At 39.0% G+C, this 16,805-nt stretch overlaps 1 protein-coding gene across 3 annotated transcripts in view; it reads left to right on the top strand.

Moving 5' to 3' along the window:
* OTOGL (otogelin like) overlaps positions 1 to 16,805 on the top strand; it is a 136,260-nt gene that overhangs the window by 36,212 nt on the left and 83,243 nt on the right. For all 3 annotated transcript variants that reach the window (XM_087448603.1, XM_087448602.1, XM_004417902.3), the window contains exons 18-23: positions 2,426 to 2,550; positions 5,336 to 5,545; positions 7,776 to 7,941; positions 9,307 to 9,381; positions 11,732 to 11,784; positions 13,384 to 13,546. In XM_087448603.1, coding sequence (XP_087304729.1) covers positions 2,426 to 2,550; positions 5,336 to 5,545; positions 7,776 to 7,941; positions 9,307 to 9,381; positions 11,732 to 11,784; positions 13,384 to 13,546 — 792 coding nt within the window. The remainder of the gene's footprint in view (positions 1 to 2,425; positions 2,551 to 5,335; positions 5,546 to 7,775; positions 7,942 to 9,306; positions 9,382 to 11,731; positions 11,785 to 13,383; positions 13,547 to 16,805) is intronic.

Raw genomic sequence — 16,805 nt, 5'->3', positions numbered from 1 at the left:
AATACTGAGGTAGTTTCAAAAAGTTAAGTGTTGAGCTGTGTGGTGGTGGCTAGAAGCACAGCAGGGATTTTGAATGGGTCACGGGGGCTGGGCAGGGGATGTTTCATGGGGAGGCCATTCTCCAGATACCGTGTTGTTTTCTAACTGTTGCGTGTGCCGCTCTTCCTGCTTGGGGTTCTTTCCCCTCCTAATCTTCCTGTGAACTCCCATTTGTAGTTCAGCCCAACTCAGACATTCTTTGCTTCTAAAAGTGAATTCATATCCCACCATATAAAGTTAATTCTGACTCTGTGTTATCTATGAAAATCCATCTTTTAATTCTCTGGTTTCCACTTAAAACTACAAGGACTTTGAGAATAAAGATTGCATACTTGATTCTTATATTCTTAGGAACTAGCATAGAACCTTCCATGCAGTAGACAGCTGAATTGAATGGAGGTAGAACTTTTAATGGGGCATCAAGAAGAGAATTTGGATGGGCAAGGAGAACTGGCATTTAAAATTAAAAATTTCAAAGGAGAATTTTCGTTATCTTGTCTCCTGTGTGATCAATTTGTTTTCAGTTTATTTGGCTTTTTGTTTTATTTATTTGTAGGTCAGAATTTTTGTATCTTTATTACATTTGTAAAACAGCAACTATATTAATTGACTTGGCTAAGATGTGCAGAAAAGACGTTAAGCCTTCTTTCTCTTCCTTGCTTGTAGAGTGGGTTAGCAGTCAATGTTTAACAGATGGCAGATCTGTCTGCCTCTCTCTAAGGCACCAGTCTCCTCCATGTATAAACATTCAGGCGTGATAACAGTGCAGGATAATATTTCAGAATCAGAGATAACTTTCGAACATTGTTTAGCTTTCCAGCATAAGCGGTTAAAATTCTTTACTTCACAAAGGTTAATGCGAATCGGCAAACTTAGCGGAATGGAAAATATTAATTACTTGAAAATTTGTTTTGTATGCCTTGTTATGTAGTAAGTTAACTATGGTGAGTTGAAAGGTTATTTTATAAAATGAATTGCGATAAATAAATGGGCCTACCTTTTAGCTCCTACTTTTTTTTGTATTTATTGTTTTAAGTGAACTAAATGAAATAAGAGAGCCAAGCGCTGAGTCAGTTCCTCTAGGGGAACCCTGGCTATACCCATCCCCTTGACCTATTTTAATGTCCTTGTAGGGGTGAGGAGAGAAGGAGAGGGAAAGAGCGTGAAGACCTAGTGTAAGTCATGGAATTTCTTTGAGTCTCAGAGTTCTCATTTGAACAAAATGGGATTTGGGATTACGTGTTTGTTATAATTCTTTACAGTTCTAGAATGGTTTGATTTTGAGGAACAGGAAAAGGGAGGAGAGGGGAAAGGGTGGGGACAAGGGATGGGCATTGTGGAAAGGCTTGTGCAGCTTCCTTTTTTTCTCCTCCCTCAGTCATTGTGGTGAGAAGCTCCGTGTACTTAATGGTGATGGAGTAAATGGTAACCCAAGGAGTTAATTTATTAGAACACTACAGAGAGCTGAGAGGAAGCCTGCTCTACCACTTGGCCATATTGTAGCAATTAGCGCAGTTAGGGCTTGCGTTAGTCAAGTTTTGTTTGGTCAAAGCTTCCTACAGGAGACCTAGTCCAACATTATTCTCTAAGCAGTTTTGACAGTGCCTGGCACAACAGGGATTGTCACTTACTAAATATTGGCTCATGAGTTAATAAATCTTGATGGCTGCTGGAGGGGGCATTTTAGTGTTTAGTTCTTAAACATTGTTGTGGTTTATAAGCTTGGCTTCGGAAGGGTAGATGTTACTCTCCCGTTTTGGTTTGCTGAGGGAACTGAAGAAGTGAGCAAACTCAGATGAAGGGTGTCTTTTACACCATTCTCTCACTTTTCATTTGGTTTGTTTGCCCAACTTCACAATGGAACCTCGGTATATCAGGCCTCAGAATGGAAACTGAGCTATTAAATCAGACATTTGGGACATTTGTGTTTACCCTGAAAAGGGTTATGAAAGCTATCTACTTCTACGTCTCCCCATGTGCCCTAAACCACACACACATTCATGTTTTGGTTGTGTGAGTGATGTTTCATCAAATCGGTGCAAACTGGATTTGAATCTTGGCTCTGACACTTTTCAGCTGAGTGAATATTGATATTTCTCTGAACTTCTTCTTTGCTTTCTCTAGAAGATGAAGATAATGATATTTTCTTCACAAGGCTGAGAGAATTTTTAAATAAAACAATGTATGTCCACAATTTGACACATTGGAAAGTCTTAATTAACAGGAAGCTAATACCATGTATATTAAAAAAATAATAGAACATTTCAAGCTCTAAGATTTCTTTGTAAAATTAAAAAAATAATATTCTCTTTTTTCAATATTTGAAGACTATGAGCAAATGAAATGAATGGGAGAGACTAAGATGAATATTATCTTTGCTTTCTAGTTCCCCATCAGGCATGATAGAAGGTACCCCACAACTTCATGCAAACGCGTGGAGAGTTTCCTCCACTTGTTTTGTGCCCGTTCATGTTCCGATGGTGGACCCCTGTAACATTAATCAACAAAACAGTAAGTCTTTCTTTCTGCATGTAAACTTAGGGGCAAGTTCTATGTATTACTGTCATCCTGTAAAATTAGAGAGTGATTTTAAATTCTGATTTTCTTCACTATGATAAAATCAATGCCATTCCTTCTCTATTTTTGTTTACTATTATGCCTTTACATATGTCTCTTTATGTAACTTAGGTTATTTTTAAAAGGAACTCTAGAAAATGAGTATTTTATTTACTACTTTGCATTCATAAATTTACTTATTTTAGGGGCTTAAAAATCCCCAAATTCTAGCCAAGTGTGGACTAGCATTTTGAAGATTTCACATTTTTTAAATGCTAAAAAAAAATCTCTAGAAATACTCTAATGATGCTGTTATAGTCTTGGGATATTTGACTTCGGTTTCATAGCGTGACAGCTCATGTGGATTCTCCTGTTTATCACTATTGTATTACGAGTTCCTACTCACAGCGCATGGCTTCATAAGCAGGAAGCCAGTGATCCAAGGAAGCTTTGTGCCATCAAGTGTGCAGCTATTGGAGATGGTCATGCTCCAGTGTTCCAACCTGCAATGACAGTGCAACTCATGTGCCAAGAATTTTTGGCTGTATTTTTTTTACTAAAGCCACAGCAAACCACGTGAAAGGCTATTTCACTGCTCAATAAAAGAAGACATATTGTTATTATTTTTTCTTTTGCAAAATCACTTTGTGAAAAAATTAATGGTCATGCTTAAATAGATATTTTTATAATTTTAATTTGTTCTTTTAATTTGTTCTTGTTATTTTGGCTAGTTTACTATTTTTACGTAGTTACTTTTTTATACATTATTAATATTGGTTGAGTACCCCCGAAAAGCCAGTACAATTTCTGGATTTTGTAGTGGTTGTTTGGGAGGATTCTGTTGATTGTCACTTGGTCCTTATTATTAACTTATAGTTTTGGTGCACTGAAAAGAACACAAGATAATCTTGCTTGTAGTGTGTCTTTTTATCTAAGCCAACTTCCAAACTTGAGGAAGATTGTTAACCTCTTCGATCATTTTTCCTATCTATAATAAGAGGACTAGACTAAAGTCTTTCAGTCTCTATAATTCAATATTTTTAATCTCATTCACATTTAATAGTACTTTTTCCCCCTTCTGTCCTTAACTTTTTACTAACAGATCTACTCCTTCTCCTTCGATTAGTCTTGCTCAGTTTGTTTCTAGCTTTCTCAGTTCCCTCCTTGATATTGCAGCAACTTTATTTTTTCCTTTTTTAATAACATGTAAAAGTTGGAGTAGAGTCCAATTGATAAATTTAGTTTCCCTCTGATCTTTTCTTTGATGACCTCCTTTATAACATGGCATTTTGTTACATACATTTTTATCACTTTTATCCCCATACATCATGTCTTCTATGACATATATTTTAGGTAATACCCTTCTTCACCTTTGCCATGACTATTTTATAAAAAACTTCAGATAGGTAAATTCAGAAAGATCCCCAAGGAAAGGAAAATAAATAGATAAAAGTCAATAACTCTGGTGTGGATTCTGAAGGATATTTTTCCACAAGGCTCTTCTTGAGTCACCATTTTACTTAATGTCACTAGGAATATTTTATGATCTACAAATACTTGGGGCACACAGTAAAAGCCCCACTGATATATTGCTTTTCTTTGGAGCTCCTGGAGATTAGGAATATGCATGCCAACAGTATGCTGTTATAATGTAAGTCATTTGTTTTATATACATATGCATAACAACGCAAAAATACAATACTCAGATAATTACCATGTGTTTCCTTACCAATAATAAATATATTTAAAATACTCAACAAAATAAATTCAGTATAATTCTTTAGTAGTGAAAAAATTCTGATCTCTAGCAGTTCATCTAGTTTCTCAAAGACAATGACAACTCGAAGATTCATCAATTTTATCTGTGAGGAAATCAGTGCAGCCTAGGTCCACTACATCAAGGAATCACAGGACGAGCCTTTCTCAGAAAGGCGGGATCTAGATTGTTTTGACAAACTTGGTTACTCTCATAAAGAATTATATCTGATCAGTCATTCTCAAGGGAAAAGTCAACAAATTTCAAGAAGTGATTACACAGACCTCCCCAAAATGGCTTCGTAGTTGTATCTCATGACTTTTAGAATATGTTCCAATCCCTAATTTCTATTCATCATTCATTTATTTGTGCATTCATAGATTCATTTATCAAACATTTTTGAGCTCCTAATATTTGCTGGACATTGTGCACTGTGCCTTGTGCAGACACTGTGTTCAATGACTATGTGGCATCTGACACATTACCATTCACCTCAGAGACTCCATTGGAATGAGATGATTCCCAATCCTTCCTGGATAATTGTGTATTCCAGGGAGTTGCTATAACATCCACAATCTGCCACTGCTTTCATTGTGAGTGGATGTCTGGAGATGTCTCCGAATACTCACTAATTCTTTGTAGCAGAATTGGGATGATTTCCTAAGATGATCCTCAGGCAATGAATGGGGTGATTGAGGCCACTTCTATCAACCTTTCCATTACTCATGTTATTCAAGTATAACACAATACTTTTTTTTTTTGCTAAAAGATTATTGAATACGGATTAAGTGATGTCACAAATATTGCCAAAAGTAAAAACAAACCAAAAAAACCAGTATAAGCTGAAAATATTGGCTCTTATTAAAAGTAATATGCTATACAGTGTATTTCTAGGCAAGCAAGATGCTTGGATAGGTCTGGAATTTGATACTTAGGGGTAACATCTAGACTAGTACACGAGGTGCTAATGGGGTTCTTTGATAGTTGGATATGCAGCACACTGTGATGTTATCCACCGAGAGCTCTTTGCTCCTTGCCACGTCTACATCAGCCCTGGACTGTACTATCAGCTATGCCGCCATGATGCATGCAAGTGTGGAAGCGGCTGCCTTTGCAATGCTCTTGCCCACTATGCCTACCTCTGTGGCCAGCGTGGTGTTCCCATCGACTTCAGAGCTCAAGTGTCATTCTGTGGTGAGTATAATGGCGATGGCACAAAGACGATCAGAAAATGCTTTAGAGATTTTTGTGTTTGTAATTACTGCTCTTATTTTTTTAATGAAAGGTCAACATTGCTTACATTATTTGAAATATTATTATATGTGCAAACATGAAAAACAAATTAAATACTTCATTTCTTAAAGTTGGAGCTATGTTGGATAAGACCAATAACTTTTGACTGTTTTTACTATAAGCAAAATTAGAGTGTAACTGTATGGTTTGAAATATGCAACAGAAATAATTTGAAAAATTTGCAAAAATTCTTATCATAGAAATGTCATATCTAAGTATTGGAAAGTGTGGAAAAGCATTATGTGATATAGTGACAAAGTTGATTTCTAGTTAAGTAGATAAATTATACAACAGGCAATTATTATCTCAAGTTCTTGGGGCTCAGATCTTCAGGGTTATGGTGTCTGCTGTTCTCATTCATGGCAGATTGTTTCCTTTTCTTATGTGTTCTATAATTTTTTTGTGTGCTAATCTTCATCAAGGTCTTCCCCCACATTAAAATCTTTTGTGACCTGGGTTTCAGGAGCGTTACTCTCTCCACCTGTCTGCCCCCCAGTGGTTTCACAAAACTTTTTCCTATCACTCCAGGGGTATCACTGGCCAGTTTTGATGTTGATTTCTCAGCTTGGGCTTTCTAAGACAAAAGTAATATAAACATAAAAGTAATGTCAATTCATATACCAAACCTGTGCAGGATGTAAATCTGGGATTTGATTTCTGAGGACAATTGATTTCGTCACAGACCCCACAGAGATAGAGAAGCTTTCCTGGCATCCTTTTGTACTGTGAGCAGATTTCTTCTAGTTCAGGAGTGTGTTTTTGTAAGTAAAGTTTGTTGCCCGTATGTTTACCTATTGTCTATGGCTGCTTTTGAGTTACAAGGGCAGAGTTGAGTGGTTGTGACAGAGACTGCATGGCCTGCGGAACTGAAACTATTGACCGTTTGGTCCTTTACGTAGAAAGCTTGCTGACCTCTGCTGTAGTCCATCTTTGCAACTGAGGATGGTGCTTTTTTGAGAGTCCAAGTTAAGGGTCTCCCAATTCCCTGCCTTGCAAAGGACCAATTTTTATTTTCCATTCCCACATGAGTTAAATGTAAGGTCCAGGATTACTGGGATCCATCCTCCTATATTCAAAGTTCTGGATTTTTGTTTCCCTCATTCTCACAAGATCAATTATACATTTAACGTAGTTTCAATTATGTTTTATTCAGCATTTTCTAGGAGATTGTACAAGTATGTTTTTAGATTATGTTAGTTTGCCTACTGTAATCAGTTCAGTTTGGTCTAAAGAGAAATTAGAAGGATTTAGAAAAAGTATTAACATGATTAAGAAGGCAAAAAATAAGATCTCTGAGTATGGATCAATAAAGTCAAGTTTTGTCTTATTTCTAGAAGACTAAAAGTTTACTTGGGTTTAAATAATGTCATAAAGAAGATGATGTCAATATAGTAGTAAATAGATTTAAAATGTGAGAACAGGAAGTTTATTTAAACATATAAAATGTCTTAAATACTAAAAAAAATGATGATACAGGCTATTAATGTTATGGAATATCAGACTTAAAAATATTTCAAAATAGAAATTTTATTCTTCTGTCATACTTCTATTGAGGCAAATAATTACTTTATTTCTGTTATAGGATTCTGTAATGTTCTAGGCTTATTGGTGTAAGATATCTTTTTTCATGATTTGTGTTTATTGTAGACCTATCTTTGTTGTTAGTGCCGTGGTGTCCGTTCTTACTCCTAGCAACCCTGTGTGCAGCAGAGAGGAGCCCTGCCCAGTCTTTTTGGCCATCTTCACTTTCTGGCGCTGTATCAGACAATGCCCCACTGCTATTCACAGGGTTTTCGTGGCCTTTTTCAAAAGTAGGTGGCCAGGTCCTTCTTCCTAGTCTGTCTAGTCTGGAAGCTCTGCTGAAACCTGTCCACTGTGAGTGACCCTGCTGGTATTTCAAATACCTGTGACACAGCGTTCAGCTTCAGAGCAACACACAGCCGCCACACTATGACAACCGACAGACAGTGGTGTCATTCCCTGATTGGGACATGAACCCAGGCAGCAGTGGTGCGAGTGCGAATCTTAACTGCTAGACCACCAGAGCTGGCTATCACAGACCTATAACCCAACATAAAGTGCTTCTGTGCCCTGTGGAAATCTTTCTCAGTTGATGCCCCTTCGTCCCCAGGGGTGGTGTGCCAGAAAGGCATGCTGTACCATCACTGCGCCTCCTTCTGTCGCCGCTCCTGCACCTCTCTGTCTGCCCCGGAGCAGTGTAATGATGACTGTGCTGAGGGCTGCAACTGTCCGGAAGGCAAATACTATGAAGACACACTCAGCTTTTGTGTGCCCGTGTAAGTCACAGCAGTGGGTTGGTGGCATCCAGTTTTTCTCTCTTTTTCTTCTTAGGTTAGATGAGCTTCATCCTTCTTTTCTTTCTTTCTTTCTTTTTTTTAATCTAATTGACTCAGCACTACTTATTGGAAAAATAAATTTTCTCCACTATTGAACAGTCACTTTTTCCATAAAATAAGTGTGCATATGGCAAAGATCTGCTTGTGAGTTGTTTCTTTAATATTTCTTAATGTCTTTACCTTTATGTATTTAGTTTTACTCTGTATGTGTTCACAAATAGCTACAGAAAGAGCTAACGAATCTGATGGTTAATCCTGAAGTTTATTTCCACTTGCTTTTTTTTTTTTGGTGAGGAAGATTGGCTTTGAGCTAATATCTGTTGCCAATCTTCCTCTTTTTGCTTGAGGAAGATTATCCCTGAGCTAACATCTGTGCCCATCTTCCTCTATTTTGTATGTGGGTCACTGCCACAGCATGGCCTGATGAGTGGTCTGGAGGCCCGCACCCAGGATCAGAACCTGTGAACCTGAGGCTGCAGAAGCGGAGCGCATGAACTTAACCATTACACCACCAGGCCGGCCCCAATTTTCTTCTTGTTTTTACCATTTCAAAATTAATAACACGGTTTATGTTTCAACGTCATGTGGCAAATTTTATTGGCAAGATTGTCATGTCTGTCAGCACTCAGAAATTTCTCAAATCTCACATGAGATAAAGACTTTTATCTTATATATAGGGCTAAATGATACATCAGTTATGTTTCTCTGAAGTGCATTCAGGGATCTTTTTTTTTTTTTTTTTGTAAGGAAGATCAGCCCTGAGCTAACATCTGTGCTAATCCTCCTCGTTTTTGCTAAGGAAGACCGGCTCTGAGCCAACATCTATTGCCAATCCTCCTCCTTTTTTTTCCCCAAAGCCCCAGTAGATAGTTGTATGTCATAGTTGCACATCCTTCTAGTTGCTGTATGTGGGACACGGCCTCAGCATGGCTGGAGAAGTGGTACATTGGTGTGCGCCTGGGATCCGAACCCGGGCCGCCAGTAGCGGAGTGTGCGCACTCAACCGCTAAGCCACGGGGCCGGCCCCAGGGACCTTTTTTATGACTAAAACAACATAGTTTGGTTTGTGACTAAAACAGTACAGATTTTGTATTTTAGAAAACAAAATCTGAAACTACACAAGACTTCACATTTAAATGGTTTCTGCCATTTGTATAGCAGAACTGCATGTAGTCTCATAGAATAATGTCATCTTTAGAGTGTGCCTTAAATTGCCAGTACAGAGTGTAGAGTCTGCTTGATTTTAGTGTTTTTTAAAACATTTATATCCTATTTTATTAATTTAACCTTTTTTTTTTCTTATAGATTTCACTGCCGGTGTCATCATAGGGGCAGCGTTTATCAACCTGGGGAGCTCATCCCAACGCCCTCAGGCTTATGGTAGATTTCAATGATGGTGATTGTACTTGGCAACACGTACTAATATAATTTCTTAACCAAAACCATAAATTGAAACATGGCTTCTATGATTTAAAAAATACAGATAACCTTAATGTAAACTTTTAAACCATATACATATATTACATTTCAACATGGAATGCCGAAATCGTGTACTTGTAAGTGAAGGAAAGAGTTATGAACTGAAGTGTCATACAGCGAAATGGAAGCCCTTTGATCAGTTTGATTCTCAGATAGAAGTTAGGGGTGAGATGGGGGTTCAAATACTGCAAGTTACTCAAGGGTTTTAGTTTTGTGGTTCATCCACTGGCTCAAAAAAACTACACTGTACTGCCTCCCTAGGGACATGGATCCTAGTGATATAGCACTTATTCACAGGATAACACTCATCTGAATTGTAATCTATCTGTTAAAAATGCAGACACATCCATGCAGCACTCCATATGGATCTATATTCAACTCTCTCTTTTAGTTGCACCACAAGAGTCCACAGATAATAACAGACAGTAGATAGTGGTAATGATGATATCTAACCATTACTGTGCACCTTCTATTGCCCTGGCACCAGTCACTGTAACCCTAAGAGATGGGTACCGTTGCTTTGTCCCCAGTTTATGTGTGTGGACAATGAGCACAGGCAGTTAAGCAACTTGGTAGTGAAGCCAGGATTCAGTCCCAGGCAACCTGGCTCTGCAGCGCCTGCTCTCTTGCCTACTTTGTTCTGCAGCGTATTCACAGTAGGATATTGTTTGTGCTCAATTTACCTTTATCGTTATCTCCCTCTTCCTTCTTTCCTTCTATCCCTCAATCAAGATATAAAGGCAACCAGCTCGTGGAGCTTTCTCTAGTAGGTTGTATTACTAGCCAGAGTTTTCCAAGGCAGAAATCTGGGAGTCATTTTTGACCCCTTCCTTCTGTTAGACACCCCCAGCCAATAAACTCCCAATGACTGTGGATTTTACTTTCTGTAGATAGTTGAAATCCATTCCCTCCTTTCCATTGCCACTGCCTTAGCAATGTCTCTCACCATCTCTTCTCTGGACCTTTCTACCCAGTTTTCTTGCCTCTAATCTTGTCGCCTTCCATTCTACCAAGATGTCGTAACTCTCTTGAATTTAACATAAGTGAATTTATTTAAGTAAACTTGGCAAAAACAAAGGAATCATCCTTCCTCAATGAGAAAAAAAAAATCCCATTAGTGTAGCGACCTCATTTGCCATTCCTCTGAAAAAGCCTGTGTCCCAGAACGATTATGATATGGAAGACCTGGATCTGTGACCTGAGAGCTGTCTGTGTCAGTTCCTCTCTGCCATTCACAGTGTGAGCGAATCACACTTCTGAGCATCCTCCCAGTATTAGATGATGCATAAGCATATTTTTCATGTGGTGTGGCCCGTATATGTCAGCTTCTTCATTGGGCTCAAATACAGGACACATGATCTGGTCGAAAGCTGGAGGAAAAACTGTTTGTGTTGGAGTTATTGAGAACTGGTGTGTTTTTCTCTATCGTGATATCTTCTTAAGGGATTTTCAAGATTAATTTTGCCTTTATTTGGTTTTTGCCTTATGACTTGACTTTAGAACTTAAGTTGCCAGACGTTGTGACTCCACTCTATCTTCAACGCTGCTGCCAGAATGACTTTTCCAGAATCCAAACCAACCATTATCACTTTTCTGTTTAGGGTCCTCAGTGGCTCACCTCAGGGATAAAGTCTTACTGTCTTAGTAGGAGCTGGCCTTTGACTCTTTGCCATCCACATCTCCTGTCACTTCCCACATTGCACTTTGTTACGTAGAACACTGTTCCATCCCTATATGGCTTTGTCCCCACTGGGTGTTATAGCCTTCCTACTTTATCCATATCATAACCTCCATCCATTCTTCAAAACTGTCCACACCTTGCTTTCTTTGACTGCCTTGATGTCAATCACCAACAGATTTGTAAACATTTTTCTGTGTTTTTCTTCTATATCTTAAACATGTTTCTATGTTGCATGTGTCACACTGCATAAAATATTCATTTGTATGTCTGTCTCTCCTACTGGAAAATCAGCAGTTGGGTAAAGACTATGAATTCTAGTCTTTGTATCCCCCATGCCTACCACAGTGCCCCCCTGCCCCCCCCCCATAAGAGTTTGATAAAAATGTGTTGAACCAAAAATAGCTCTTTTCAAATTTGGCTTAAGCCAATATCTTGTTTGTAAAAGAAATCTGTGGGAAAAATAACATTTGTATATGCACTCAATCAGTTCTTGCACTTTATATTGTTTTTGAAATACAGAAAAAACTGAGGTTTGGGTTCATAAATTAACTATTTGTTTACTTCTACTAGCCAGTGTTCAAATGGGACTGTGAAATGCGACGAAGCGGCAACGCCCTCTACTGGTAAGATCTAGATAGATGTTTTCTTTAAGGAGAACGTGGCTCTAGTCCTGCCCCCACTCTTCTTTCAAAAGTCATTAATCCATCTCAGCCCTTCTGCCGATGTGCGGGAATACAGCCTTGGGAATGTTTCTCAACCCCGTGCTCCAATGCTTCCTAACTTTTTTCACATTGGGATTTATAATGTTTGTAGGACAGTCTGGGTGAACATATAAGGCTGTTTAGGGGCAGAGCTGATCAACCCAGGGATGCCGCCTAGATGCTGCCTACCCAGAACCACCCCCGGTGCCCCAGGGGCTTTAGAAATATGTACCCAGATACCTGCTTTAACCCATTGGTGCAACAGCAGTTAGGAAACTACGCTAGACTAGCACTTCTCAGATTGTAATGTGCACACAGTCACCTGGGGATCCTGTGAAAATGCTGATTCTGAGTCAGTAGGTCAGGGGTGATGCCTGAGATTCTACGTTTCTGCCGATGGCCAAGGCGATGGCGTGCCACTGGTGACTGGGCTACGTCATGAATAGCAAGGCTCTGGGACTCGCAGCCATCAATAAAAATGGCATGTAAAATGTCATCTACTCCCGAGAATCTTTTTTACACTTGTGTATTGTTCCTGAAGATCCAATATATTAGGAGGCCCTTTATATTATTTATTTTCACCATACAAAAAGCCTCAAATTTTTAATCACTGTGGAGAAATTCTAGGCAAATAACAAACAACACTACTTTCATTGATTTTAATGGACAGGAAGACTGTAGGCGGATAAAACTAATTGTGTTCTATTGCTTTGTTATTTATTTGCACAGTCACTTATATATTATTATAAATTAGCTCTGAATTGTATGCCCTAGATTTCTTTTACGAGGATGCAGGCCACCTAGGGTTTCTGTACAGGGTGTGTGCAGGGACCACACGCATGCTCAGGAGCTCCTGGGCCGTGCCTGCCTTGCTGTGTTTGCTTCAGGGCAGCTCAGAACCGAAGAAGGGGAAGCCCAGGTGACCAGACTTCTCACAGAAGAATCCACAAGTATGATCCTTTTGGCCCCAATAAGGGACTTTATTTAATCCCTCTGAGCCCAAAAGCTTTCTGGGGGAATACATAGCCCCTATCCTGCCTGTAATCATGTCCACTTCTGTGTGTCTGTGGTATAGTGAGGACTCATGTAAATAATGACTCAGAGGTGAAGCAAGGTCTACGAGTATCAGGTGTTTGTTATAAGCACATGGCTTTGTAACAGTTTAATATACTGTATTGGCAGTCCTCAAAAATTGATAAGGTATATTTGGATTAATCAAAATACCCTGTTTTTTGACCTCAGAAAATTATATACTAGTTGGTTAGTTAGCTCCTTATGGAAGGCAGCTAAGGTTTTCAAACTCAAAACAGGTTTTGGAAATTTAGATGACTAAAGAAATCTGGCTGGGGAATGTTTGTAAGCTCCACAAGCAAACATCCCAGAGTAGAGCATCATCTACTAATAACTGGTAAAATGTTCTGTGGTAAATTCTGTTTAGATGACAAATGTGTAGCAATATGATTATTTGTGTATGAAACGATACAAAGTTAAGGGTATTTTATCTGTGCCTTGTCCTTGAAGTTCACGTCTGCCCTGAGGGAAAAGAGTATTTCGACTGCAGGTTTCCTAACCCCGAGTTACCAGCTGGTGGTGTGAATTGTGAGACAACGTGTGCAAACCTGGCCATGAACTTCACTTGTGCCCCATCCTCACCCTGTATCAGTGGCTGTGTTTGTGCTCCAGGGTAAGCCTTTTTTTCTTTTTTTATTTTTTTTGTGAGGAAGATCAGCCCAGAGCTAACATCCATGCTAATCCTCCTCTTTTTGCTGAGGAAGACTGGCTCTGAGCCAACATCTATTGCCAATCCTCCTCCTTTTTTCCCCCCCAAAGCCCCAGTAGATAGTTGTATGTCATAGTTGCACATCCTTCTAGTTGCTGTATGTGGGACGCGGCCTCAGCATGGCCGGAGAAGTGGTGCGTCGGTGTGCGCCTGGGATCCGAACCCGGGCCACCAGTAGCAGAGCGCGTGCACTTAACCGCTAAGCCACAGGGCCGGCCCCTCTTTTTCTTGATAATACAGAACATTCAGGATTTGATAGAAAACACAAAAGCACTTACAAACATGATTTACAGAAATAGCTAAAATTGTTGTTCTGACTGGTGGTTAACTTTGAGTTGGTAACTAGAAGACTATTGTAATTATTTTTCTATGCTCATGTGACATATCACACACAGTATATGTGAGCTATTACACATCACATGTCACATGATTAAATAATGTCACATATATGTTACACGTGCAATATTATTAAAGTAATACGGTGAATTGAGAGAACTCATTACAGGATGGACTTGGCATTTATCGCCTGATTCATTGCAATTTCGGGAAAGCGATAGTGAACCACTCTTCATTCAGAACTCTTTAAGTGCATATCTTTTGTATATTCTGTTGTGCTGTTACGGCTGTTGTTATAATAGTTACTACAATATACAGTTAAGTTATAATAGTGATGCCAACTGCTTTATCTAATGGATGTTACAGAAAAAGGTGTGTTAAGACTCCATACAGCAGTGGGTAACAGTGGGAGCTCTGGCTTCAGGACACACCAGAGTTCAGATCCCAGCTCTGCCGATGTTAGCTGAGTGATTTTTCTGCAAGTTCCTTTGAAGCCTCAGTTAGGCATTACGAGACGTGGTGTGTATGTGTGTGTGATCAATAAATATGGGTCACCATTTTATGACAGCATAGTCTACACTTATCTTTGTCAGTTTCCTTTAGTAGCAGGAATGCCTAGTGCACGTGAAAGGCAAATACAGAGTCTGGTACTATTCGCTTCCTCATGGGCACATGTATAATCTGGCCTCACTGGCCCTCCCTCTTCTGGTAATGAATAGAGGCAGTGCACAGAGTGAGGGCCACCTAAGGCAAACAGGTCACCCATTCTTCCTGGATGGACATATTCACACAAAGGGATTGCTTGGCTCAATTCATATAAACGAGGAGCAAAGGAGAGAGAGGTTTTGTAGTTTGTTTCCCAGGAGGGTCACGTTTGTCTAAATGGCCCCCATCTGGAATAGGTCAAAGAGCCAAGTAACTTGGGCCCGTCTCAATCTCTTTAGAAAGGAAGGACATAGAAGGAGGTTGAAAGAACAAGCCCATGCATGGGAAAATAAAAGCAGGTAGAAAGCAGGCCATAGAGCAGATGAGCAAAGGGAAGAGGTTTTAGTAAAAAGGACAAGGGAAATTAGACCTTTATAATGGTAAAATAATTGAACCCTACATCACTGCTTGATTGATTTGATGTGATTATGACTCAGGGATGCATGGCTGATTAGATAAAGCTACATCCTAATTTTGTTTCATATGCTCGTGGTCGATGCTATTACTTTTTAAAAATACCTATTTGCTGTCATCTTTGACTTTTAGTTCAACAATGATTTATTTATTTACTGGTCAAATTTCATTACAAAACTTAAATTTTCTCCTACCTTCTCTTATTGTATTGAAATAAATATAGCTGGAATTGACTAAGAGGCCTCTGACTGATCTGGAAATAATTTTGTTATACTGAACTTTCTATTACAAAGCTGTTTATATTATATAACCATGTTTACGGTAACATGATTTGGATTGTCTTCCATGTGACCTTGGTGGGCTTATTTTAGGACAAGTAGCCTAGTAGCACTTGCTTTCATGGGGCTCCTTATAGTGCCAGCAGTTCATCAAGTATAAAAGGACTGCATACCTTGGCTTAGAAATCACTGTGGATTAAAGACATGGAAAGTAATACAGTGGAAAGAGTCATAAAGGATACTGGCCCTCCTTCTTATCAGCTGAAGTACTTCAGGGCAAGTTGCTTAGCCACTTGGGGTCTCAACTTCCTCTTTCTAAAGTGGGTATAATAATATCTATGTCGTGGATGGTTGAGTATATGCAGCACATCAGTCTTATGGTAATTGCTCAATAAATGTTTATGACTTACCCCACTGCCCAAACCTGCTAAAGCAGATAACTTAAAATGATTTATAACTTTCTTCTTCCTTCTTCCGGTTTTGATTAGTTATGAAAAACTCATCAGTCATCAGCATAACCACTTAAAACCACTACTTAGGTGAGTGTATAGGGATTATGGTTCATTTAGGTGAGGCATCCCTCATCCAAACAATTGGACAACTAATGCTTATGAAGCACCTGATCTTTGAGACATTGCATTAAGCTACAGGGACGGCAGTTACTAAAATACATATGTGTATAAGATAACAATAGAATCTACCTTATGGGATTGTCACTAGGATAACATGAGTTAGTAATGTATTAAAGTGGTTAGAATAGTGGCTGGGCCATAGTGAGCACTCAAAAATATGAGTTTTGTTTTTTTTTTATTATCTCTGTAAGACATTTAATGAAGTACTTGCATGTATTGTGATGAGTTGTCCAAAATAGGTTTGTACAAGTTGCTATGTACAGGGAGTGTGGGACATAAAAGATTGCACTGAAAATATTGTACTAAATTGAACGTTAAATGATGAGAAGTCTTTCAGGCAGAGCAGGGGAGAAGAAGGGTTTGCCTGGTAGAGGAGAGACACAATGCCCAGGGGAAGTGGCTGGAAGTTTGGGAGGGTTGAGATGAGAAATTATGGACTCTAGGGGATTGTTTGAAAGACAGGAATCTAAATGAGATAATGCATCATTTATATAGATAGGTTCATAGGTTCACCTTTACTCAACAATTGAGTGTCTGCAATGTGTGAGGCATTGGAACACAATCATTAACAAGGTATTCATTTTCTTCCCCAGTGGAGCTTAAAGTTAAGTGGACAACATAGACATTGAACGAGGAATCACAGTTGTGTTAGACAGGCTATAAGAGGGAAAGCAGAGCACTACAGGAACATATGTGATTATTTCTAATTGGGAGAAGAGGCCAGAATTCAGGATTCCCGACTTCTGTGTTAATTTTGATAACATTGAATCATAATATTTTAAAGCAAATTCAGAAAAA

This window comes from Ceratotherium simum, chromosome 25, assembly GCF_057802395.1.
Source record: "Ceratotherium simum simum isolate JZ-2026a chromosome 25, ASM5780239v1, whole genome shotgun sequence".
NCBI classification, from domain to species: domain Eukaryota; kingdom Metazoa; phylum Chordata; class Mammalia; order Perissodactyla; family Rhinocerotidae; genus Ceratotherium; species Ceratotherium simum.
Note: the sequence above shows the minus strand (reverse complement) of the source record. Positions and strands in the feature narration are given on the sequence as shown.